This window comes from Bos javanicus, chromosome 15, assembly GCF_032452875.1.
Source record: "Bos javanicus breed banteng chromosome 15, ARS-OSU_banteng_1.0, whole genome shotgun sequence".
In the NCBI taxonomy this organism is placed as follows: Eukaryota; Metazoa; Chordata; class Mammalia; order Artiodactyla; family Bovidae; genus Bos; species Bos javanicus.
This window is the reverse complement of record NC_083882.1, coordinates 20,500,248-20,527,226: the sequence shown is the minus strand read 5'-3', so window position 1 is coordinate 20,527,226 and position 26,979 is coordinate 20,500,248. Positions and strand designations below refer to the sequence as shown.

The 26,979-nt window shown below is 39.3% G+C and overlaps 1 protein-coding gene across 1 annotated transcript in view; it reads right to left on the bottom strand.

Moving 5' to 3' along the window:
• The window catches only part of FDX1 (ferredoxin 1), a 36,581-nt gene extending 12,807 nt beyond the window's left edge, over positions 1–23,774 (bottom strand). The window contains exons 1-2 of the mRNA XM_061440240.1: positions 23,361–23,774; positions 17,671–17,795 (exon numbers count right to left, since the gene is read on the bottom strand). Of these exons, the coding sequence (XP_061296224.1) occupies positions 17,671–17,795; positions 23,361–23,539 (304 nt within the window). The 5' untranslated portion in view covers positions 23,540–23,774. The remainder of the gene's footprint in view (positions 1–17,670; positions 17,796–23,360) is intronic.
• Between the last annotated feature and the right edge of the window lie 3,205 nt (positions 23,775–26,979).

The window sequence follows — 26,979 nt, the reverse complement described above, 5'->3', positions numbered from 1 at the left end:
ACTTTATCTTTTTGGGCTCCAAAATCACTGCAGATGGTGACTGCAGCCATGAAATTAAAAGACGCTTACTCCTTGGAAGGAAAATTATGACCAACCTAGACAGCATATTAAAAAGCAGACATTACTTTGCCAACAAACATCTGTCTAGTCAAGGCTATGGTTTTTCCAGTGGTCATGTATGGATGTGAGAGTTGGACTGTGAAGAAGGCTGAGCGCTGAAGAACTGATGCTTTTTAAGTGTGGTGTTGGAGAAGACTCTTGAGAGTCCCTTGGACTGCAAGGAGATCCAACCAGTCCATTCTGAAGGAGATCAGCCCTGGGATTTCTTTGGAAGGACTGATGCTAAAGCTGAAACCCCAGTACTTTGGCCACCTCATGCGAAGAGCTGACTCATTGGAAAAGACTCTGATGCTGGGAGGGATTGGGAGCAGGAGGAGAAGGGGATGACAGAGTATGAAATGGCTGGATGGCATCACTGACTCGATGGATGTGAGTCTGGGTGAACTCCCGGAGCTGGTGATGGACAGGGAGGCCTGGCGTGCGGAGATTCATGGGGTCGCAGAGTCGGACACGACTGAGCGACTGAACTGAACTGAACTGATAATCAGGACAGAATCAAAGAAGTCACTTTAAGAGTCACACTGGTTTAAAATAAAGAGAATATTTCTCCTGCTCCATGTTTTTAAAAGTCATTAATTTTACAGTTGTTTATTGAGTGCCTATTACACGCCAAGCACTATAAAAAGGGAACCGAAAAGTCATCTAGTCCAACCAAACTCTGACTGAATATGCTTTCCAACACCCTTTTCCCAGGGTTTACCCAGCTCCTGCTCAAAAACTTCTGACAAAGAAATCCTCCTGCTGAAGCTGGTCGATCTCACATTTGGCTGCTTCTGTGCTGAAGTCTGTCACTCTGTAACTTTCCACCTACTGCTCCAACTCTACCCCATGGAGTCCAATCTTTTTTTTCCTTCTGGTTCTACTGAGGTAAAATTAACAAAATTGTAAGATATTTAAAGCACACATCATAATGATTTGATATATGCATGTACTGTGAAAGGACTCCTCTCAGGACTCGTTAATACACCTGCAACCCCATATATGTCTATTTACTTATTTTCCATGAGAATATGTAAGGTCTACTCTCCCAGCAACAGAGTTATAGCCACCATGATTTACATTAGATCCTCAGTTCTTAATATTAGAGGTAAAATTTTAAAGCCTTTTACCTATTCATCTATTTCCGTGATCTCCGCCAAGCCCCTGGCAACCACTTTTCTACTTTCTGTGTCTATGAGCTTATTTAGTGAATCCTTCTAAACAACAGCTTTTCATATATTTAAAAATGTTCTCCAGGCTGAGCATACCCAGGTCCTTCAGATTTTTCTTACATAGTAACAGAGTTCTAAATCCCTCCTCTCAGTCTGGTTGGGTTTTCCTTAAAATACAGCATCCAAAAGATGACCCAATAAAACAGAATCATCCATAATCATGTTCTCATTAAATTCTACCTAAAAAAGTTATTCTGGTTTCCTTTTTAAATAATTTTTAAAGCCATTATACAATTGTAAAGATTATAGACTCTTGGAAGTAACATCAGTTGGATTTAGATTCTCTTGGTCAATAAGCATTATATAAAATATTAATAGAACTACTATCAATAGTTAGTGAATTTCTTACTTTTCCTGTGAAAAAATTTATCATTGTAACAAGAATTGTTCTTTCACAATTTAAACATTTGTTACTCATATTATTTTAAAACATAAAGAAAGAAGAGAGGCTTCCTTAAACATTTCTATTAAATTTCATTCAAAGCAGATTTTATTAAATCTCATTCAAAGCGAAACAAGATGAAGCAGAGACATACCATACAGTGACGTACAGGGGTCATAAGCATGTACTCTGGAGCCAGATTGCCTGGCTTCAATCTCAGCTCCACTTTTTACTAATGGCCTCACGTTGGGCTCCTCCACCCTCCATGCCTGAATTTCCTCAGTAGTAACTGTACCAACCTCACAGGGCAGTTGCAAGCATTACACATGAATGTGTGCTTAACATATGTACTTGCAACCATGGCTGACTGGGAGAGTAAGACCTATTCAGTATTGGCAATTATTATTATTTGGAAGTTACAAGAAAACTTAAAAGAATTTCAACTTTCTTATATATTAAATTATATGTATGTTTATATATTAAATATATAAATATGTATATACAGTACATTTATGTAATATACAAATATATACCCACACCAATTAGTTATTTGAACAAGCGCTTTACTTTTCTACTTTTGCATAAATTTGAGGCTTTCCACACAAAAAGGTAAATGGATATATTTTACTTAAAAGGAAATGGGCTTCCTCTGCTTAAAAAAAGGTAGGCAAGTTGTTGTTTAGTCGCTAAGTTGTGTCTGACTCTTGTGACCCCATGGACTACAGCCCACCCAGCTCCTCTGTCCATGGGAATTTCTCCAGCAAGAATCCTGAAATGGGCTGCCATTTCCTTCTCCAGGGGATCTTCCCAACCCAAGAATTAAACACACGTCTCCTGCAGTGGCAGGCGGATTCTTTAGCGCTGAGCCACCAAGTAGGTAGGCAGAGAGGTAGAAAGAAAGAAAACCTCTGCAGTAAAAGGAGAACTGGTGGAGTGCAACCCTGAGGCCAGCTGGGCTCTGGAGGAATCTGCCATACTGTCCGCTGTGTCCTGGGCAGGCGTCTCAAGGACCTCAATTTTCTTCTCATCTGTATCATGGGAGATTGAGGTAGATGATACCTAAGGGCCTATTCACTCTAATATTTTATGACTCCACAAAGAAGAGTTGTAGTTCTTAATGGATTTGCTTACTAGTATTCAATAAATACATACTAATTTTGCTTTCTGTTTTTATCTGATCAGTACCCAATCCAGACAAACTCAAACTAAAATGTCAAATCCATCTGGAGATATTGGGGGACAAAGTTCAGGAAATTCAGCATCTTTTGTCTTAAAATGTAAGTAAAACCCTCCCTAAAATATACCAAGCAACTACCCTAATTTAAAAAGCTTTAAAAAGCTTCAAATTTTTATTATTAAAAAAACAAATCCTGAGAAATGCAAGCAATGCGTAACAGAAGATACAAGAAAAACAAACTCACGATCCTGGGCAGAATGCGGAGTTGGGAGCTGGCTACAGAGGCAGATGGTGGACCAAGCACAGAGGCCTCCCAAGCTCTCCCAAGGAGCCTGAGCATGCGTTGTAAGCACACACACTGGGTGGGTAAACCAGCACACTCTCAGGGTGGGTTGCCTCCGAGATGTTTCTGGCTGGGGATTACCAGCAACTGTCACTCTACCACCCCTCTTGAATCCAGCCCCTGGAGAACAGTGGTTGCTGCTGAAGTTTTAGGAAGCTACTAAAGGATTCTGAGTAGGAAAGTGACATGGCATGTTTATTTTGGATAGATCCTGCTGGTGCCTGTGTGTAAAGGATGGGTTTGACATGGACAAGACAGAAGCTAAAGTCATGACATCTCACCAGAGAGGAGGGGGAAAAGAGGAAAGGAAGGATAAGAGACTGAGAGAGTCAAAGAGACACGTCCCCCCACCCACCAAGAAAAGGACTTAAAGTACAGATGTGTCAACTGGAAGACAGAGAACCAGAAAAGGGTGATATCAGAAAAGCCCAGGGAAGAAGCCAGTGCATACAATATGGTCTCAATCATCATGGAATTCACAGAAAAGTCCACATGCCAATAAATCCCTGCAGAAAATTTAGGACATTCTTTGTACCACCTGGTCAGTCAAAATGAAGAGTTACCATCCGTGTTCTAGGTCTTCGCTTTCTTCCCTAGGAAAACTCAATTCTTTTAACCTTCTCTTAAAGGCTTTATTTTCATTCTCTAATAATTTTCATAGCTCCTCTCAGGAACCTTGCCAGCTGATTCCACATCTTGCTTAGGATGCCAAGTTCAGAGCTGAAGAGAGTATTCTAATAAGAATCTGACAAATGTTGAATATATACAAAAGATTAACTTTTGGTTCCTACACTCAAGTTCCTATTACACATTCTAGCCCCATATTTATTCTTTAGATAAACACATCATGCTTGGGATTCCTCCTGATTTTACAGTTTATTTCAAACTTTTTCTATCACAGGTTGTCAATAGATATGCTTTTCTTATTCTTTGTACTGGGAAGAAACTCAAATATAATAGAAACTTTAAGGTTCAGGATGAAATCAACTCAGCCTGTATAAAATGGCTATCACTGAACCAGAGACACATATGGTCATGTTGTGGTACAAATATCACTATAGAAAAAAAATCTGGAGCAAAGCTTTACAAACCCTGTGAATAGTACTTAAAAGAAGAAACAGTCTATCCTGCAAAACTTCAAAATAATACAACAATCTGAGCATTTTTGGGGAGGGTTTTTTTTCCCTTAAACCATACATTCTATAAAAAAAGAAAAAAATTAGAGAACAGTGAAGACATGTCTCTGATAAGGTGTCTGAAGGAAAAAAAGATTTTAAAAGACAGCCTAAAACTGTGAGAAGAAAACTTTAAGTTACTCCTTTTTAAATTTTTTTTTTCATCTCATGATTTCATGGTGGGTATTTCTGCCAATTTGTTTCCTGGTCTTGTAATTAGAGGTAGGCCCCCAGTCAATAGGCATCTGACTTTTGTCTTTTCGGTATACAGGTCTATGAATTTTAACACATGTATACGTTTGTGCACCCACTACCACAACCAGGACACAAAGCAGGTTCATCACCCAGAAGAAAATCCTCGTGCCTGCTGTGCTCTCGGAGGCACAGCCTGCATTTCTCCATTCAGGAAACAATTCCATTTACAATAGCATCAAAAAGAATAAAATACCCAGGAATAAATGTACCTAAGGAGGTAGAAGAACTATACTCAGAAAACTGTAAGACACTGATGAAATGAAAGACAATACAAACAGACCAAGATACACTGTGTTCATGGGTTAGAAAAATTAATATTGTTAAGATGACCACACTATCCAAGGCAATCTACAGATTCAATACACTTCCTATCAAATTACCAATGGCACTGTCCACAAAACTAGAACTAAATTTTTTTAATTTGTATGGAAACACACAAGACCTGAAAAAGCCAAAATAACCTTGAGAAAGGACAGCACTCTAAGTATCAATTTCCCTGACCTCAAACTATACTACAAAGCTACAGTAAGCAAAAGAACATGGGACTGGCATAAAAACAGACACACAGATTAACAGAACAGAATAGACAGCCCAGAAACCAACCCACCCATCCATGGTCAATTACTCTCTGACAAAGGAGGCAGTGATTTACAATGGAGAAGAGAGTCTCTTCATTAAATAGTGCTGGGGAAATGCTATTACATATAAAAGAATGAAATTAGAACAATTCTCTAACACCATAGATAAAAATGAACTCAAAATGGAGACAACACAGACTCTTCAGTAAATGGTGCTGGGAAAACTGGCTATTACATGTAAAAGAATGAAACCAAAACACTCTCTAACACCATATACAAAAATAAACTTAAAATGGATTAAAGACCTAACTGTAAAACCTGAAACCATGAAACTCCTAGAAAAAAACAGAATATTCTTCGACATCATAGCAGTATTTTTTTTTTGGATCTGTCTAATAAAGCAAAGGACATGAAAACAAAAATAAACAAATGGGACCTAATTAAACTTCAAAGCTTTTGCAGAGTAAAGAAAACCATTGACAAATTGAAAAGACAACCTACTGAACAGGAGAAAATATTTGGACACAACTGAGTGACTTTCACAAGATATGAAGACAACCTAAGTGTATGTCTATGGATGAATGAGTAAGATATACATACACCACACACACACACACAATTATTATTCAGCAATAAAACAGAAGAAAATCCTGGCACTTGTGAGACAAGAATAAGCCTTGAGCAATTATGCTAAGTTGAAATAAGTAAGACAGAGAAAGACAAAAACAGTACAATCTCACTTATATGTAGAATCTAAAGTCAAATTCATAGAAACAGAGAGTGATGGCAGGGGCTAAAGGAAATGGGGAGAGTTGTCAAAGGGTGTAAATTTTCAGCTTTAAGATGAACAAGGTCTGGGGATCTACTGTAAAAGATGGTGACTATAGATACAACACTGTTTTATATATTTGACATTTGCTGAGAGTAATCCTAAATGTTTTAACCACCAAAAAAAAGGAACGATGTGAGGTTAACCCTATTGGGATAATCATTTTGCAGCTGATATGTGTATCAAACCATTACATTGTACATCTTAAACTTACACAATGTCAGTTGTCAATTATATGTCAATAAAGCTAGGAAACAAAACCAATAGTGGTGATGGTTACATAACTGAATATTCTAAAAAAAAAAAAAAACAGTTTACTTTCAATGAGTAAACTATATGGTATGTGAATTAAATCTCAGTAAAGCTCTTCCAAAAAAAATCAACTAGATGTATTTTTTTTTTGCTATTATTAGACTGCCTTGCTTACTGTAACATCAAGTTTTAATATCTGTACTACACATACTTCTTCCAACTTTATCCTTCTCTTCTAAAACTGGCTGTTGTAGTTCATTTTTCTGTAAAAAGTTCAGAATCGCTTGTTTGTATCCACAAAAAATCCTGCTGAGATTTTAACGGGAAATGTAACAAATCTATATTATCAATAAAAACTGACATCTTTACTAGGCTGTCTTCCAATTCATGAATATAGTATGTCTCTCAACTACTTAAGTCTTTGCTTTCTTTCATCAGTTTTATAATTTTCAAGATATTGATGTTATATTGTGTTAAACCTAAAAATTTCATTTGGGGTAGGTACTGTAAATGTTCTTTTAAAAAACTTTTTTGGTTCCCAACTATTCATGCTGGTATACAGAAAGACAATTGATTTTCATGTGTTGATCACATACTAGGACCTTGCTAAACTCACTTAGGTCTGAGGTTTTTTTTTTTTTTTAAGATTCCTTGTGATTTTCTATGTAAACAGCCATCTAAAAACCTTTTAAATCAGTATGCCTTTGATTTTTTTTGTTTGTTTGTTTCACTACACAGACTAAGACTCTCATCCTGATGTTATAAGATGGTAAGAACAGACATTCTAAGCTTGTTCCTAATCTTAGGAGAAAGGCATTTCATCCTTCATTACTGGGCATGATGTCAGCTGTAGGTTTTCACAGATACCTTTATCAGCACCGGATCTACACCAGAGCTGATCCGGCACTGCCCACTTGTCTTCAGTTAAAATGCAGGAGCTGCCACCAATTCTGTATCCTATTTGACACCAAGTTCATGTCCTTACTGACCATCCCTGCAGCTCCAAACTCCACTAAAACCACAACCCGAACTGCACACGCTACAGACAAGAACAAAGTGAATGACGCTCCCCTTGGGCTTCATCTTCTAACTTATCTTCCGCATTATAGAATTCCCAGGTTCCTATCCACCGTGAAATCACCAGCATTGGAAATCAGCAGTAAATATTTTCCTACTACCAAACTGGGATGCAAAGGGGAGTTCCTATGGCATATGAGCGGGTACGTGCATTGTGCATATGCAGTAGGTGGGCCCAAGGAGTTTAGAAGTTCTTGATCTAGTATTAAAAGTTAGACATTAAAATGCAGTCTCTCATAGAAACCAGGGTATAAATGGTTAGTTAGCTATTAAGTTAGTTCTGTGGGTTGGCCTGAAAATTTAGCCATCATGTTTAACAGTATTTCCATGGGAAAACAAATTCCAAATGCTAAGAAGTTGACCTGAAAATGAATCTGGTAAACAAAACCTATCCCAAAAATAAAAAGTGTTTGTTATTTTTTATGCTAATCACATACAATAGGGAACAAGTCCATAAAACAGTGGGAGACAATTTATCAAACAAAAAAGGATACACAAGCAGCAACTACTATAGAACCTTCAATCTAAAAATGATAATCTAAAATAAATTTTAAAAGTTAAAATGATAGCTGATCAAAATATGGGTATATTGATACAATAATACATGTGGAGAGATGGGAACTGAAAGTACAAAAGTTATGTGACTTATGCTTATACACAATCTCAAAGCAGTACTGACAACTGTTGGTTTTAAGTGTCTTTGTAAGACGTTGGCTATATAAAAGTAAATTAATAGATAAAATGTGTAGATATGTGTGTGTATATACACATGTATATCTGTATCTATATACTTATATATACAGATACATACTCACAATATATTAAACATAACATGATCACATTTTATGAGGAATACATTCTCAAAGATTTTGAAATTGTTATAAGTCTCATAATTCGAGAGTTATATTCTCAATGAAACAAAATGGATTCTTACGGTCCATAAAGCTTTAACCTTCAAATCATTATTTTTGTTGCAAAATATACTTAAGTAGAACAAACATTTGAAGTGAAACTTTTTACACTACTATGTCCACCTTTCAAATAATCAAAAATACTCCATGCCTTACAACAGACGATAATCTGATATGACTCAGGGACACATTACAGCCTAATGAGCCTGTGGTACCAACATTTTACCATCGTCCAATAACTGTCATGAACTTAAAGATATATACGGTTCAGTGCTGCTGTAATTTTGCTGGCATTTTGCCTAATAATTCAGAGTTCTTTCTCCTAAATTAGCAGTAATAGAAATTATGACAGGTTTTTGGCTTCCTTCACTGCATTCTGTCACATTTAACTGCTGTTCCAAAATAATTCATTTTCAGATGCATTTTTCAGCATTAACACTTAATGAATGCTTGGCTGAAACCGTCATGGGCTTTAAAATGATATTAAACTATAATCACAGTTTAAAATATCAGCACTACAGTCAACAAAAATCACACAGACATCAGATATCTGGAAACAGCACAGTTTACATGATACTGACAAAAGCTGACAGATACTGGCTTGTAATTGTAAAAGGTATCGAAACAAATATACAATTTGTAATTCACACAGTCTGCCAGCTTGAAATTATGGGATTCTTGACAAAAGTTTTGGGCTTCACAGTACTTCTGATTTTACTAGAGTAAGAAACTTAATATTATTAATCTGTACAATTTCAAATGTGTATAATTTTAAAATTATGTTAAGAATAAGTAAGATATTTTGTTAACTAAGGTATTTTGTTTAGTAAGGCAAGGCTATTGGCTAATTTCAAGGCTGATGATGAATAAAACTTTTTGTTTTTAACAAGACTAATACTAAAGATTAAAATTCCTGTCATAAAAAACTAATTCCCAGAGTAAGTTAGCTATCTGCAGACTACTACTCCTTTCATGTAACTTAAGAGTTTTCCACCAGGAACAGACTGTTTCATGGGTGTGTGAGTGTGTGTATATCTGTAGCTTATATTATATTAAAAAAACTTGGAGCTCTATAATGATGCTGACAAGAAAGATTGCTAATCCCTTTCTCAAACAAAACTCCAGAGGATAGCTATGCTGGAATATTATATCCTAAAAATATGAAATGATATATAAATATTAAAACCTAATTTTCTAAAGTAAAGCTTGATTTCAGAGCCATAAAGAATCAATTAACATGACATGAATAAATATTTATATGATCATTATCAGGACCACACAATTTGAATAATTTCCCTCAAAACAGTCACAAAAGGAAATACACAGTAAGAAAATATAAATAGTCTGAGATAATAAAGGAGGTAAATTTGATCAGAGAGGTGTAACTGCCCCCTAGTGACAGAATACTATAATACTGAAAACTTAAAAGATCATCCAAGAAAACCTACATTAACATAAAAGTTGGAAATAAGAATTTTTATAAATGTATTGCTTCCAAAATTTACTTTTTACTCACTGATCCATTCATTACTTCACTTTATATATGAAAATAAGAATCACTAAATCCTTCAATACAGTCCCCAGGGAGAAAGATGCAGAAATAAACAAATATATAAATAGATTATGATGTGATGAAAGAAATGAACAGGATGCTGTGATGGAGAAAAACAGATTCAGGGTAATAAAAGAATTCCTATTTTGGACTGGGTGGTTGGGCAAAGTCCCTCTAAGGAAGTAACAAACTGAGACCAGAAAGATGAAAAGCAACACATAAAGGATTCTTCAGGAGGGAGAGGAAGTGTCCCAGGTAGAAAAAAATGTAAAGTGTATATACAAAGTCTTCAAGCTAGAAATTCTAGGTGAGCTCAGCTCTTGATAAATGGCAAGTGTGGCCAAAGTGACAGAAAGAACAATGAGAAGAGGGAGAGAGGAGGAAGGGCAGAAGGAGCCAGGTAATGCAGACGCTAGCATAAGGAATGTAGATTTTATCCTAAATGAAATGGGAATTTATTCATGGTTTTTAATCAGAGGATCTGTCTTATTTGCATTATGATGAATGACCCCAGCTGCTGGGTTCAAAAGCAGAAGTAGAGAAGTGCAGCTCCTGTAACACGTAACTGGCAGCCCAGACAGTGACTGCAGAAATGGTGAGAACAGGACCCACTGGAGACAAACAGAGTACATCTGATAGGAACAGCTGACGGCCTGAAGGGAGAGGATGCGGAAGAAGGAAGAATAAAAGATGCTCTCCAGTTTCAGGTTTGAGCACCTGAGAGATGCTCACTGCTGACAGTCAAGATCCTCGGAAGGGGAAGTTTCAATAAGGGCGGTGTGGAGGGGGGAGGAGGGCGGGGATCAAAAATCCGTTAAAATATGACAACTTTTTTCAGTTCAGTTGCTCAGTCCTGTCTGATTCTTTGCAATCCCATGGACTGCAGCACGCCAGGCTTCCCTGTCCATCACCAACTCCCGGAGCTTGCTCAAACTCATGTCCATCGAGTCAGTGATGCCATCCAACCATCTCATCCTCTGTCGTCCCCTTCTCCTCCTGCCTTCAATCTTTCCCAGCATCAGGGTCTTTTCCAATGAGTCAGCTCTTCGCATCAGGTTACCAAAGTATTGGAGCTTCAGCTAAAGCATCAGTCCTTCCAATGAATATTTAGGACTGATTTCCTTTAGGATTGACTGGTTTGATCTCCTTGCAGTCCAAGGGACTCTCAAGAGTCTTCGCCAACACCACAGTTCAAAAGCATCAATTCTTTGGCGCTCAGCTTTCTTTATAGTCCAATTCTCACATTTATACATGATTACTGGAAAAACCATAGCTTTGACTAGACAGACCTTTGTTGGCAAAGTAATGTCTCTGTTTTTTAATATGCTGTCTAGGTTGGTATTAGCTTTTCTTCCAAAGAGCAAATGTCTTTTAATTTCGTGGCTGAAGTCACCATCTGCAGTGATTTTGGAGCCCAAGAAAATAAAGTCTGTCACTGTTTCCACTGTTTCCCCATCTATTTGCCATGAAGTGATGAGACCAGATGCCATGATCTTAGTTTTCTGAATGTTGAGTCTTAAACCAACTTTTCACTCTCCTCTTTCACTTTCATCAAGAGGCTCCAAGAAAAGATATAAAGTAGGAAGTTGTGCAATTTCCAAGAAAAGAATTAAATAGGAAGTTGAATCTTTAAGTCCAGGACTCAGAGGGACACTGTGAGCTAACAACACACAGTCTATGGACATCTAGATGGGATTTAACGTCACAGAAGGGATAAGATCACCCAGAGAGGAACCGTACAGACACTCTGAACTAGGCCAACCTCAGCTCTGTACAGTGTTCACCTGTTGAGTAAGACTAGAACAAGGGCAATATTTAAAGCATCTCCTGTATTCAGCTTTAGAAATGAATGAAATAGTTGGCCCTGCATACCTGCCAAGTCGCTTCAGTCATGTCCGACTCTCTGCGACCCTGTGCACTATACCCTGCCAAGCTCCTCTGTCCATGGGATTCTCCAGAGAAAAATACTGGAGTGGGTTGCCATTTCCTTCTCCAGGGGATCTTCCCGACCCAGGGATCAAACCTGCCTCTTTTATGTCTCCTGCACTGGCAGGTGGGTTCTTTACCAGTAGCTCCACCTGGGACGCATAGTTGTCCCTTACAATGTTATTATAATTGCTTCTTTGTAAACATGGTAGTTCAGACTTCTTGATTTCATTTCTTCCATTTTTATTCTAGAAAGTGACTTAGGCTTAACTCTTATCTTTTGTGAACCTAGTTTAGCTTATCTCAAATTTATATTTATATCCCAAAATTCTGGACACATTAGGATCCTTGATCTTTAAAGTATCTCTTCTATGTCCATGTAAACAAATGCAGAATTCTTACTGAATTACTAAAGACTGTGTTGGCATTAAACTTTCGGTACTTACAGGAAACTAGGGGGAAAAGGACTCTTTCAGTGTTTATCTCTGTGTATTAAGACTATGGGAAGTTACAATTTTTTAATGTGCTTTTAAAATTTGTTATAATGAACAATGAACCTGTAGTAATAACTATGCTAACAAGAATAGCTAACATTAATTTAGCCTTGCTTAGATAAACTCATTTGATCTCTATAGCAACCTTACAAAGTACTTAAGTACTAACATTATTTCTATGTTACCCTTAAGGAGACAAGGTATGAAGAGGTTAGAGATCTAACTGAAGGTCACAAAGGTGACAAAGTGACAGAGCTGGGAAACAAACACAGGCAGGAACTCCACTCTTAACATTCCAGCCAACAGTTTTCCAAAAAGAAAATATATATATTTTAAATTGTGACTCATTGTATGAGTCCAATTTTACATTACAACCTGGTATACATATACTTTGTAAAATAGCTAAACAAGCATTTCATGGAATAATACAAAAGATGGTGCTGTTATATTTTCTTTTTAATTACTTTAACTGCTGAGAGCTACTAAACTGATTATATGACTAATGGTTGCAAACTGCAATGTGAAAAACAATGTTATTGCAATATATAGTCATGAATGATAAAAGAAAAAATACTTTAAAAAAATTTAAAGTACTTTCAAGTATTAAGGTCAAAATATGCTTTTATTTCAAAGAAATGGAAAGCAACTCATGAAAATTATCTACTGTAATAAAGTACAGTATTTTGAGAAAAATGTAGTCCCGTGTAAAACAGAGGTTAAGAGCCTTTCAAATAAATGTTTAAAATTAATTTTCATTAGTTTTTTTGGTCACAGCACATTTAAAGAGCCTTTGCTAATGGCTAAAAATAAATAATACCTCATCAGAAAAGCAGGCAAATAATTTGAGCAATTAATAAAACAAATTTTACTAAGTAATTCTTTCCCTAGGAATTTACCACAAGGAAATGACAGAACACAAACACAGCAAAGTATTTGTGGGGATGTTCACCTTAAGGGTATTTGTAATAGCTGAAAAATGGAAGTCCCCTAATGTTCAAAGAAAGAAATGGATTAAATATACCATGGAATTAAAAGCTTCCCTCCTGCTTCCCTACCAGTAGGTAACCACTGATTATTTGTTTTCAAGACTCCTTCCACAGTTTTGTTTTGTTTTTTAATGGAGTAATATAGTATCCCCTTGCATGACTAAGTATCAGTCTTCTATCAATGGGCATTTGCTTCTTTCAAATCTTTTGCTCTCAAATAACTCTGGAGTAAAGGGTCTAGTATATATGTATTTTCATAAAGCTGAGATTGAAGCTGTGGAGAACTGTATAGAAACAGATTTACTGGATCACAGCCTCCACATTAGCCGTTCCAGAACACAAAAGATTAGCTTTCTCAAGAACAGCAAAAACGTTCTATACTTCTTTAACAAACCCTCATACCCAGTGGTAACAAAGTCCACACATAGTGATGTACAAAGGCCAAAGATCATCCCCACATACCTTAAGCTCTCTGAACTTTGGTAACAGCTGATTCAACATTTTGTCTAGTAAGTCTAATAGCTGGGACTCCTCAGGGACAGCTACTATTGACTGCTTTTCTTCCTGAGTATGGGCCATACTTTCCTGTTTCCTTAGGCATCTTGAATTTTTTATTGCAAAGTAGAATAATATAATATGGCAACTCTGGAAATCAGGGCTCACCACTGTCTCCCCTAGGTTTGTTGCTGCGGCTGGCTTTTTGGAGATTGTTCTTGCAGCTATTTATTTCTTTAGTGACTTTCCCAAACTAACTCTGAGGTCTGTATTCCCTGCAGCACGTGATCAGCGATGTCTCTGTTCAGTGAGCTTAGTGATCAGCTGAGATCACTATCTGGAGGTTTCCTTCAGGGCTTTGAACCAGTAAGGCTTCTACCCTCTGCTAAGGAGCTCAGTTCATGACTAGGCACATCTTCAACATTCAAGTACTCTGCATGTCTGTCTTGGCCTTCACCTGCATGAAAGACTCAAGATCAGCCAGAGATGCACAGATGGGAGACTAAGGCCCTATCGGGCCTTTTCTGGGCATAAATACAGTCCTGCATTTGTGCATGGCCTCCAGATCCCCAAAGTATTTCAAAGCCATTTCATACAGACATTTCATTCACCAGATTTTTCTTTTAGGCTTTCTGGCCAGGCTCCTGTTTGCTCCAAGAGGCACCACAGCCTCAGGCAGCAAAACTACAGGTCATTATTTCAGACGAAAGTCCTAAGGACAGAGCCTCCTCACAGAGCAATCTCTGAGGCAAATCGAATAACAACTCCTTGGAATGGAGCTTTTCTGGGAAGCTGCAAAATAAGTGATGACATTCTGGAGAATGCTTCTGAGCAAGTCAAATCAGTTTGTTCCTCCAGTGGCTGCAAGGCTGCCAGTTTTTAAGGCTACTGCTGAACAGGGAAGAGGAGGAGAGCAGACCAAGTTAAAATACCACAAATTCTACTGTTCTTACCAACGTAGCCACTGTGCTAAGCACTTCACTTCCAATATACTACTTAATCTTCAACAGTCCTATGATGTTAGAACTATTACAACCATATTTTACAGAAGAGGAAACTGAGGCATACAGATATAAAGCAGCCTGCTCCAGATATTATGGCTAGCAAGTGACAATGTTGGTTTATGAAGCACAATTGGTCTGATTCTAGAGTCTATTCTCAATTACTGTGCAGTGTATTACTTTTCATTTGTGAGAGAACAATTCAAGAAACCAAGCTTAGTCAACTAAGTGCTGCTGAATATGAACTCATGAGGGAACTCAATTATATATAAATTTTACAGAATATATATGGAATTACCCATGGGTTCTTTTACATAAATCAGTCAATCTATGGTATGGATCTGAATCATGTGAATTCAAAAGGATATCTGCACAACTTCCCACTCTCGCTATACTATCAGGACATAACATACTTTAATATTTCTACAGATTTCTGAAACTCAATCCCAGCCAAGAACCACCGCTTTAGAGTAAGAAATTCCTTAAAACTAGAACTCGGAGAAGGCAATGGCACCCCACTCCAGTACTCCTGCCTGGAAAATCCCATGGATGGAGGAGCCTGGAAGGCTGCAGTCCACGGGGTCGCTGAGGGTCGGACACGACTGAGCGACTTTACTTTCACTTTTCACTTTCATGCATTGGAGAAGGAAATGGCAACCCACTCCAGTGTTCTTGCCTGGAGAATCCCAGGGACAGGGGAGCCTGGTGGGCTGTCATCTATGGGGTCGCATAGAGTCAGGACATGACTGAAGTGACTTAGCAGCAAAACTAGAACTATAGCAACTATGTCATCACCTAATTTCTGTAACAAGTGTTCACAAAGGAAAGACACTTCTTAAGAGAAAAATGGTTTCTTACAGGAAAAAGCCGAGGTTTGGGAGTTATGAGAAACTTAGGCTTGAATTTTGTAAGGCATTCTCACTTGTTACTGTATGATCCAGGGAACACTAAGTTTCTCTGAACTTTATTAGTTTCTTCACCTATAAACTGGAAGTTAAAAAAAAAAAAAAAAAAAAACTGCCTCTTAGAGTTGTTAAAATAATAGATAACATATGCTGGAATATAGTAGGTCCAGTTATAGTTATCCCTGTAATTGACATTAGATTCAGAAATTTAGCAAATATTACTGAGTGCCAACTCTGGTTACCTGAGTGATAAGAGTCTTCCAAAAGCACACAATCTAATAAAGGGAAGGGACATTCTCTCTAAAAAAGAAAACTGAAATGAGTATTAACATATAGAAGTATATTTAATATATCATGGGAAAACAGAAGGGAAGAAATAATTCTGATCTGAAAAGAGCTCTTAAAAGTGCAATATGAATGGTCCCTTGAATGAAAAATAGTCAGATATGCTCCTTGGACCTGACTGCAGACTAGTGGTTCTCAAACTTTCGCATGCATCAAATCACATGGAGGGCTTGTTAAAATACACATTTCTGGGCCTATCCCAGACTTTCTGATTCAGGAAGTCCAGAGTGGGGCCTGAGAATGTGAATTTCCCAAGTGGCACTGATGGAACCCTCTTAGAGAACTACCATTCTAGACTAGAGAGAATGCTCAAGCAAAACTGGCAAGTGACATACAGTGTATCCCTGAGCTCTAAGATGGCAGTTTCCTGGATATGGGCTTTCTGTGAATGGTTAAGGAATAAGGTAAAAAGTCTAGGAGTGAAAATTTCCTAAACAAAACACTCCCTTAATAAGAAATAGATTAACTACCCTTTCAAGGAAGGTGAGTTGACATCCCTGACTGTATAGTGCATGCATGCTAGGTCACTTTAATCATGACCGATTCTCTGAGATCCCATGGACTGTAGCCAGTCAGGCTCCCCTGTCCATGGGATTCTCCAGGCAAGAAAACTGGAGAGGGTTGCCATGCCTTCCTCCAGGAGGCTTTCCCACCCCAGGGATCAAACCTGTGTCTCTTAAGTCTCCTGCATTGGCAAGCAGGTTCTTTACCATTGGTGCCACCTGGGAAGCCCACCTGAGCCACAGAGATCTTCAATGTATGGTGATGAACGCTATTTGGACTTACTGTGATCTATGTCACTTTGCAGTAAATACAAGTATCAAACCATTATGCTGTATGCCTGGAACTAATATGTCAACTACATCTCGATTAAAAATTAGTAAGTAAAATAAAACTCACTTAAAACAAAAAGAATGCGTAAGTTCAATGTAACTAAGAAAATACCAGTCTGGGAATTCCCTTGGCTGTCCAGTGGTTAGGACTCTTGGCACTTTTACTGCCAAGAGCCTGGGTTCAATCCTTGGTTGAGGAACTAAGATCCCATAGCCTCTGTAACATGACATTATGACATTTAGTATCTCAACCTGGTATTTTTCTTTTTTTTTTAAATTTATTTAATTGGAGGCTAATTACAATATTGTGGTGGTTTTTGCCATACATTGACATGAATCAGCCATGTGTCCCCCATCCTGAACCCCCCTTTTACCTCCCTCTCCATCCCATCCCTCAGGGTCATCCCAGTGCACCAGCCCTGAGCATCTTGTCTCATGCATCAAACCTGGACTGGCGATCTGTTTCACATATGATAGTATTCATGTTTCAATGCTATTCTCTCAAATCATCCCACCCTCGCTTTCTCCCACAGAGTCCCTGGTATTTTTCAATTCCACACACTACTTCCAGCTTTGCATCACACATATAATCAATAAGGTAATGAGGCAACAGACTTTAGGGCATATAGCTAATTAAATGTTCAAAGAATAGAAACACGGTGCCACTCTTATTCTTCATAAGTGAGAATATAACACTAAAGCATCCTGAATTTTAATAGTTCACTTAGCATGCTATAGTTAAAATTCTTCAAAAAGAAAAAAACAAAGCTGAAACCTATTTAATAGTTTCACTTATACATTTTAAGGAATGTTCCATACTCACCAAAACCATCAATATCTAGATTATTTTGAACCACAACATCTAGCAGAGAGTCACCAATTTTTCCTTTGGTTGTTAATGTTTCACCATCACGGTTTATAAAGTGGACTGTTATTTTATCTTCTGAGCTGGAAAAGGAAACAGTTCTTTATTACTTTCAGTAATTTCAACATACTTTAAAATAGTTGCTTGAAGAATCCGTAAGGTGAAATAATTAGGTTGTGTGTGGGTTTGTATGCATGCAAATATGCTCCTTTATAGGATTTTCTTTTCTTTCTAAAGTTTATTTGGGAAGGAGACACCAGAAACCAGAGGTATAACTATCTACCCACCAACCGGAAGGGAAGTTCTGCCACCCTAAAGGAAATGGCGAGTACGTCACTATCAAGGCCACCTGAAGTATGTCTTCCCAGTGGTCACCATCAGTCACAGTTACATGAAATCATTAGCAATCATTATCACTTGTGAAGTCTGTTTTGCTCTCACACAGGTCCTCCAAAAACCAACATCTCTATGAATGTGTCCCTAAAAATTAGATGAGGGCTGTGGAGAGCTTTAAACACAAATCATCATGCTATTGATAAGGCAATTGTTATGCAAGTGTCTGACAAATACAGTCACCAAGAGGCAGCAGTTTGGTAGCTTGAGTAGCTGAACATTTTGTTTTGGTCAAAAACCAAAGGGACTAGAAAAAGGTTTTCTGTTTAAATCTGTGGGAAGATAAATATAACCCTCCTTGTATTTTTCATTATTATAGGATATCTATCAGTCACTCATCAGTCTGCTAACTTACTTACATTTCTTACCCTTCTCTCAAACATGAGTCCAAATTTTGGGAAAAGAAATCATACTATCAACTAATTGGTCATTTAAATTTTTACTTCATAATTGAAAAGATGTCCTTCAGCTTAAAATAATGAGTTGTAATTTTCACCACTCCCAATAGACAGTCATAGTCCATCAAAGAAAACTTTGTTTAATGTAAGTAAAACCTAGAATTGTACAATTTCAGAGCTATAAATATCATACAAATTACCAAGTACAGTCATGTCATTTCACAAAAAAAGGCAGCCTTATCAGATAATATCTTCCCTGATAACTCAAGGCCGAAAAAAAAAAGATTCTATTAAAAATTGATCAGAATTGTGTTGAGAAAGACAGAATGTCCCTTAAATGGGCCTGTACTCTCCAACTTCTTTTCACAGGGGAAAAAAAATGCTTTAAAGCAAGTATTCCCAAACACACATGATTTTCAACTACGCAACTGACATTTTTTCAAAGAAGAATGACTAAGAATGAAGATACTCTGGAGGCAGGGAGACCTTGTTGGAGGTTATGAAAGGGCATAAATGAAGCAACAGTGTAGGAGATACTAATTTAAGAGATATTCAGGAGGCAGAATTAAAAGGTTCTGGAGAGGGAGGAAGTAATGCTGAAATTTCTTGCCTGGGCAATGGGAAATACAGGTTACCTGAGGATTAACTGAGGAGGAGAAGGAGTTTGGGGGAAGATCGGAAATGAGCTCAAGTTTAGACGTGTTTGATTTAATAATAGAAAAAAACATATGCTTCAACACGTTTGAACCTTGAAAACATTTACACTCAAGTTATACAAGCCTGGTTATATATATATTAATAAATAAATTTCCCAGGAAAGGCAAATCTATAAAGACAGAGAGCAGATGAGAGGTTGCCTGGGACTAGGGTTGGACATGGGGACCGACTGTAAAATGTCAAACTGGTGAAACGAAATTGTTCCAGCGCTGGATTGTGTTTATGGCTGGACAAATCTAAGATATGGTAATGGCAGCAGAACCCTAAAGATGTGCTAAAAAATCACTGAATTTTATATTTATCAGTATATTTTATGCTTTATGTTATACCTCAATTAAATGTTGTCCTAATTCTATCCGAAGTTATGATATGCTTAGCTAAAGATAGAAAACTCATGTGTCAACACTAGTGATTATTAAATCGCTTAAATCATTAAATTGTTAAATCTAGAAAATCTTTATTCCCAGTTCACTAAACTGTGTACTATTATCAGAAATAAAACTTATCTTGAACATAAAAATAATAATAGAAAAAACAAAGGTCCAAAAGCCAAAGGGAAATATATGTCTGAGACCCACAGAAGTCTAGAGATTTGACATCACAAAACACCTGGTACACTAAGCGACAGTAAGTACAACAGAAAGATTTCCATAGTTTACCCACACTACTGAAGGCTGGAGGTTTGGGGACTGCTGCTCTTCTGGGGCACCCTAGAGCTAAGCTTTGTTATCGTTGTTTAGTCACTAAGTTGTGTCCATGGACTATAGCCCTCCAGGCTCCTCTGCCCATAGGATTTCCCAGGCAAGAATACTGGAGTGGGTTGCCATTTCCTTCTCCAGGGAATCTTCCTGACCCAGGGATCCAACCCATGTCTCCTGCATTGGCAGGCAAATTCTTGACCACTGAGTCACCAGAGAAGCCAACAGCAAAGGAATTTCAACTCTGACACCAGATTTCTCTTCTTTAAAATCAGGGTAACATTTATCTCATAGTTTTGATAACATATGGAAAATTCCTAACAGAGTAGAGCTCAGCAAACACTGATTGATAACTTTTATTTAAAGTCCCAGTCCTTTTGCTGCTAAGGAGCCTGAACTGCTGCTACATATTAAAGGTGTGCATGCGTGTGTGCTAAGTTGCCTCAGTCATGTTCAACTCTTTGCACCCTATGGACTGCAGCCCGCCAGACTCCTCTGTTTATAGATTCTCCAGACAACAATACTGGAGTGGCTTGCCATGCCCTCCCTCCAGAGGACCTTCCCAAACTAAGGAAAGAATCCATTAAAGGTGTTCAGTCCCAGAAAAAAACTGCAGAATTAAGAGTAATAACAGGTTTACCAAAGGACAGGAGAGAAAGCAGAAATGAGAGTAAAAGTAATTGTGCAGTTGAGAAAGTATGGAATACAAGAGTCAGAAGACATAAATTCCAGCCCTGGTTCCAACGTACTCATTAGGTGACCATGGGAAGTGGCAATAACGGTGACTTCACTAAGCTGCTGAGAGAATTAAAGGAGAGAAAGTTTGTGGAAACATTTTATTCCCTAAAAAGCATCATACATGTGTACTTTACTCACCTAACTTTATTCATTATTAACAATTGGTACTGATGGGTTTCGTAGGTTTCTCTTCCCTAATTTTAAGAACTAGCAAAAAGTTTTTAGCTATTCCCCAGAAGATCAAGATTTCAGGAACTGGAAAATAACTATGATCCCTCTAAATCCTCTATCATCATCAATATATCAACCAGCACCACAAACAACTACTTCCTTCAACTGTTACCCTTTATGCACCATGCACTGCCATTTATTCTGTTCAGCCACAGCAGATATCTCAACCAAGTTGTCAGTGGCTGTTGTAGAAAAGCTCTTAACAGACTTCTGACAGACAAGGGAGTTATGGCTGCTGATGCTCACCCTTTCACTACCTGGGGCGGCCTGGGGCAGATGGTCCAAGAAAAGGGCCCCATCTAGAGCGCCCCACTTCCACAGCCACCTTAACTCTTCCAAATGACCCTACAGGCTAAAGAATTATCAACTCTAATGGTGCTCAAAAAACAAACAAAAACTATGTGAGTTCTAGTCCCAGTTTTGCCTGCTGCTTAATATAAAATTTTTATTCTCATTTATCTACTTTCCCTGCCTCAGGAGATTTTCTTAAGGATCAAGTGAAATAATACACGTGAAAGCCCTTTGCAACCTAAATCACTACAACATGTAAAGTACTAGGACAGGGTATTTTGGAGTTAAAGTTTTTTGACTCTCAGTTACTGAAAGCTTACTTACATGTTAAACTTCAAAGTCAGAACTACAGCCTCTAGACTGCTCTGTCCAATTAAACTTGAGCAATAACAGAGATATTCTATAGCTGTATATAACTGATGTCCCAGACAGTAGCTACTAGCTATGTGAGGTTATTCAGTATTTGAAATGTGGCCACTGGAACTGGGAAACTGATTCTTTAATTTTAAGCAACTTTAATTATCTTAAATGGCTACATGTGGTTACTGGTGACCATACTGGATAGCCTGGGAAATTTAGTTGCAGCTCCAAAGTCTGTGATGGCACAGGTCATCAACAGAAACTGTGCCAATGGGGCACAAAGTAGGTTTAAGAGGGAACAAAACAGATGTGCTTCCCTTTAAGACAACCTGATATACCAAATCAAACAGTAACCTGGAGGAGATAATTCCCACTCACGAAAGCACTCATTTTCCTTTAAATATGTTACATAAATGTGTTCAATAAGAGTCCCAATTTATACACAATTTTTCAAGAAAGCAACCAACTTAGAAAATAAGGCATCCAGGTAGATGGACGTCAAAGACTGGAGTAACAAATAACCCCAACTTGCCTTCCCCATTATCTCCTTCACAGTTCATGCAACAAAAATTTAGTGAGCACCCACTACCTCACAGATTAAGCGGGAAAAGATGAGTAGGTCCCACACCCTATTCTCAGGAACTTCACAAAAAAGAAACTAGAGAGGAACACAAACCCAACTGTTTTTCCCTGCTTCCTACTACAGGACAGCAGGTCAAAGAGCTGTTCAGAGACCTACATTATATTAAGGCTCCATCCACCACAGTGCTATACTCTGAAATTATGAGTTCATTTTATCTCTATTGTATCTAAAGAGGATTGTGTCTTTGAGAAACAAATCTACCCAAGAATATAAAACTGCAACATATTCTGGGCAAATTTTTTTTCACATCTCTTTCAACATTTAGTACACAAAACTCAACGCTGTGGGCTTAGGAGGCGGCTGAAGCTAACAGGTGGGATTTACTGAGCCCCCCAGACTCCTTGCAATATGTGTATGCTGTTATTTGTTTCTTTAAATAATCCTGTGAGACCTACACGACTCTTATCCCCCAGTAACAGACATTAGACAAACTGGATAATAAGTGTCAAAGCCCAGTTTAAAACCCTGGCTTGCCAGTCCAACGCAGGGGACTTTTTATCCGACAGCAACCAGAAGGAGTGGAGAAGGGCATGGCATCCTACTCCAGTATTCTTGCCTAGAGAATCAGACGGACAGAGGAGCCTAGTGGGCAACAGTCCACGGGGTCGCAACGAGTTGGACACGCCTGAAGCGACTTAGCACGCACGACTTAGCACTTAGCGGGGAGCACACAGGGAAGCTCGGGGACAAGCGGGTGTACCCTAAATGGACAAGAACTTGGAGACAGAACGTTTCCAGAGCCGGCAGGAGGAAGAGGGCCCAGAAGAAAGCCCTGGCCGCGACACATACTGGGCGCGAGATTCACCGCGGTCTCCGGCAGGGCAAAGGTTAGATCCACGCCAAACAGCACGGAGAACCAGCAGCAGCAAAGTGCCAGCTTTCCCGAGGGCACAGGAGGCGCTGGGACACGGAAATCGGGGGTCCCAGGCCCCCGTTCCCCGCCAAGCGTCGATGGACCTGAGAAGCAACTTGGCAACCGGACGACAAGGAGGAAGCGACCGCAAGGGACGACCACCCTGGGGACATGGAGAAGGCAGCGGGACTGGGCTTGTGGCCCGCAGGCCGGCGCCCGGGAGAGGACGACAGACCTGGAAACCTCTGGAGATGACGGAGGCGCCGCCACCAGAGGACCCACGAGCTCGGCGCGCCCTCGCGTGCGCCCCCCCGCGCGCGCCTCACCTGCTCTGCGCTCGCCCCGATACGCTCAGCGTCCGCGTCGCCACTGCGCCGCCGCCCAGGCCCGGCCCTCGGCTCCCACGGAGGCCGCCGGCTCCCGCGCGCGGTCGCGCGAGAAGCCGCCACCGGCCGGCCGTGTCGCCGAGGGCGGCGGAGGCGACGCGCAGGAGGCGGGCGGCCATAGCCTGTCGGGGAACTACGGAAGGCGACGCAGGCCGCACGGCAGCGGCCGCGAGGGCAGACTCAGCGAGTACGGGCGGGCTGACGCCGCGCGGGTCTGCGGAGAGAAGAGAGGCGCAGCGGACTCTCAGGGCCGGGGTTCCCTCGAGGGCCTGATGCGTTCGCCACCGGGGGCCCCGCGCGCCTTCCGGGTGACTATAAGGCCCGCGCGCCTGAGCGCAGCCCCGCCCCCTGCCGGCGCTCCGCCCCGCCCCCTGGCCCTGGCTTTAGGGGCGGGGCTCCGCGCCTCGTTTTACCTACTGACCAGGTTTTGTCTTGATCTTGCTGCTTCGTTGGCATCTAGGGTCCCCAAGTGAGAACATTAAATTTTAAAAGATAGCAGAATGTCGGACGAAAAGATACAATAAAACAATCCCCAGTTAACTATACCACTCTTTTTTTTTTCTGCACCTCCTTCTCCTGTCTATTAAAAAAAAGTGGGAGATGGCCATCTTGGAGTTCAAAAACTAGAAAAGAGAATTACAACAGTTGTTTAAAAAGGACCGTAGGAAATTTCAACATGCTAATAGGCAAACACAAAGAATAAAGAAGAATAACTGTGACAATAAAACTATAAATAATCACAGTAATGAATGAACGCGGATACCGGAGAAGGCACGTGATGTTCCCAGACTTTGAGTGGCAAATAAATGCTCGTTGAGCAGCTGAAATCCACGAGCCTGAACAGGAAACTTTGATGAACTGAGAGCTTTTTAAGAGTTTTACAAAACTAGGAAGCTGAATTTAAAAATACACTTCATCGTGGTTAATACGTTGTGGGGAACGCATGGGCTTTGAGGTCAGAAATAGCGATGTTCAAATCCAAGGTCTACCACTTTTGAGCTCTTGAGACCTTGGATAAATTACTCTCTTAGAGGATCAGAATCCCCAGAACAGTTTTACGTGGAAAAGATGTTCCATCCTTCAGGGCCAGCCTGAGGGTTAGACAAACTAACCCGCACGATGGGGTAAGGATAGGATAGTGCGTCACAAAGAGCCATAACTCTTCCTGGGCCTTCCTGCCTAAGGCTACTCTTTAAAGGTTAAAGTCACGTGGCTCTTGCAAATATGCTAAACACAAGAAAAGATACACTAAAGAATACCCAGAACAAGAAAGTATAGGCCTAAGGAAAGCCTCTCTGGAGACAACGTACGGTGAGTATTGAACCGGAGGGCAGAGAGACCCGCAGTCTATCAGCTCCTGAATTGCCTCAATCTTCCGATAAAGAGAAAGACCTTCAAGTTGAACCGTTCTCAGCAAACCCTGAGAGTAGCCTGGGAGAGGAGGTTGCTTAAAAAAAAAAACAGTTAATCATTTTTTTAAGATGAAATCTCCAAGGTCAGATGAATTACTTGTAGGAAAAGAAATGGAAACGAACAAATGCTCCAGAAACTTCTCAGGCCTCCTGTAAATCCAGCTTCAGCTCTGCGGAGGCACTTACAGATTTCTGCTTTGTGGAGTAGTTGTTTGTATACATACTTCCTTTTAGTAGCCCCCATGCTTCCAGGGCCATGGCCTTGAGCATATCAGGGTTTCAATAAGTATCTGTAAATAAATGAATAGTATAATCTCCATTAGTTATCATCAGAATTCATGAATCATGTGCAGGAAGATTAAAGAAGAAAAAAAAAAGTTTTCCAGATTTTCAAAGGGCAGTAAGGGTAGATTCCGAAAATCACAGACATGCAGATTCAGCAGTATTCCAAAGGGAATTTATAAACATAGGTTGATAAACAGAGATTAAAAAGTAATATGGAATTACTGAGGACAAGCTTTTGCTGATGTATTTATCTAAAACTCCCACTCTCCCATCTGTTACTCCTGTCAAAATCCGCCTGTATTCTGAAAGTGTGAAAGTGAAAGTCTCTCAGTTGTGTCCGACTCTTCCTGACCCCATGGACTATATAGTCCACGGAGTTCTCCAGGCCAGAATACTAGAGTGAGTAGCTAATCCCTTCTCCAGGGGATCTTCCCAACCCAGGGCTCAGTCCCAGGTCTCCCGCATTGTAAGCAGATTCTTTACCAGCTGAGCCACAAGGGAAGCTCAAGAATACTGAAGTGGGTAGCCTATCCCTTCACTCATCTCATATTTGATCTTTCCCATGAAGTCATAGCTACTAATCGCAAAAGATCATCCCTCCTTCTGCTAAATGCCTGAGACCTTTGTTTATTCCTGAAAACTTTATGGTCCCCATTGTTTCAAATAGGATAATGTTCATGAAAGTGTGTTGTAAACTGTAAAGTGTTATAAAAATTCCGGTTCAGTGTTTACTGAGCACCTACTCTGAGCTTCAGGGTACCGTGTGCTCTATCATAAATACTTTGTATAGCTCCTCTAGAGTGAAAGTATCAAAAGTAGGAAGGCTGTCTTAATCATCTTCATATTCCCAGCACCTGGCATAGTGCCTGGCACAAAAGCAACCATTTAATAGTATCTTTGTTAAGAACTGTGTTACAGACTTTCACAATGTTTTAAAATTAAAGTGTCCTTGATTTACAATATTATGTTTCAGGTATACACCAAAGTGATTCAGTTACTTTTTTTTTCAGAGTATTTTCCACCATATGTTATTACAAGATACTGAATATAGTTCCCTTTACTACACAATAAATCCTTTTTTCTTATCTATTTTATGTATAGTAGTTTGTATCTGTTAATACTATACTATTTATCTCACTCACTTTCCTCTTTGGTAACCATAAGATTGTTTTCTATGTCTGTCAGTCTGTTTCTATTTTGTATATAGATTCATTGGTGTTACTTTTTATATTCCACCTATAAGTGATATCACATAACTCTTGTCTTTGTCTGTCTTACTTGACTAAGTATAATAAACTCCAGGTCCATCCATGTTGCTGAAAATAACAATATTTCATTCTTATTTGTGGCTGAGTAATATATACACCAGCATCAGCCCCATGGCCAGACCACAGGACCTGATAAGCACCAGAGACTCAGTGCTGGCAACGCAAGGCACCTATAGAATGCTGTACATGTTGATGCCTGGCACCATCTGCATGCAGTATTGGGGGAACCTTGGCACGACCCCACTCGAGATGACTGATACCCCTCCCCTTCTAGCCCTAGAATGCCCACCAGTGATGTCTATAATACTTATCTCACATCTTAAGCCACTTGTCTTTTGATAAGCACTTGGATTGTTATGTCTTGGCTGTTGTAAATAGTGCTATGAACATGTATGTTTTTGAATTTGAGTTTTCATCTTTTCTGGATATATACTCAAGAGTGGGATTTCTGGGTCATATGATAGCTCTCTCTTAGTATTTTAAGGAAATCCATACTGTTTTCCATAATGGCTGCACCAATTAACATTCCCATCAACATTATAGGAAAGTTCCCTTTTCTCCACACCCTCTCCAGCATTTATTTGTAGACTTTTT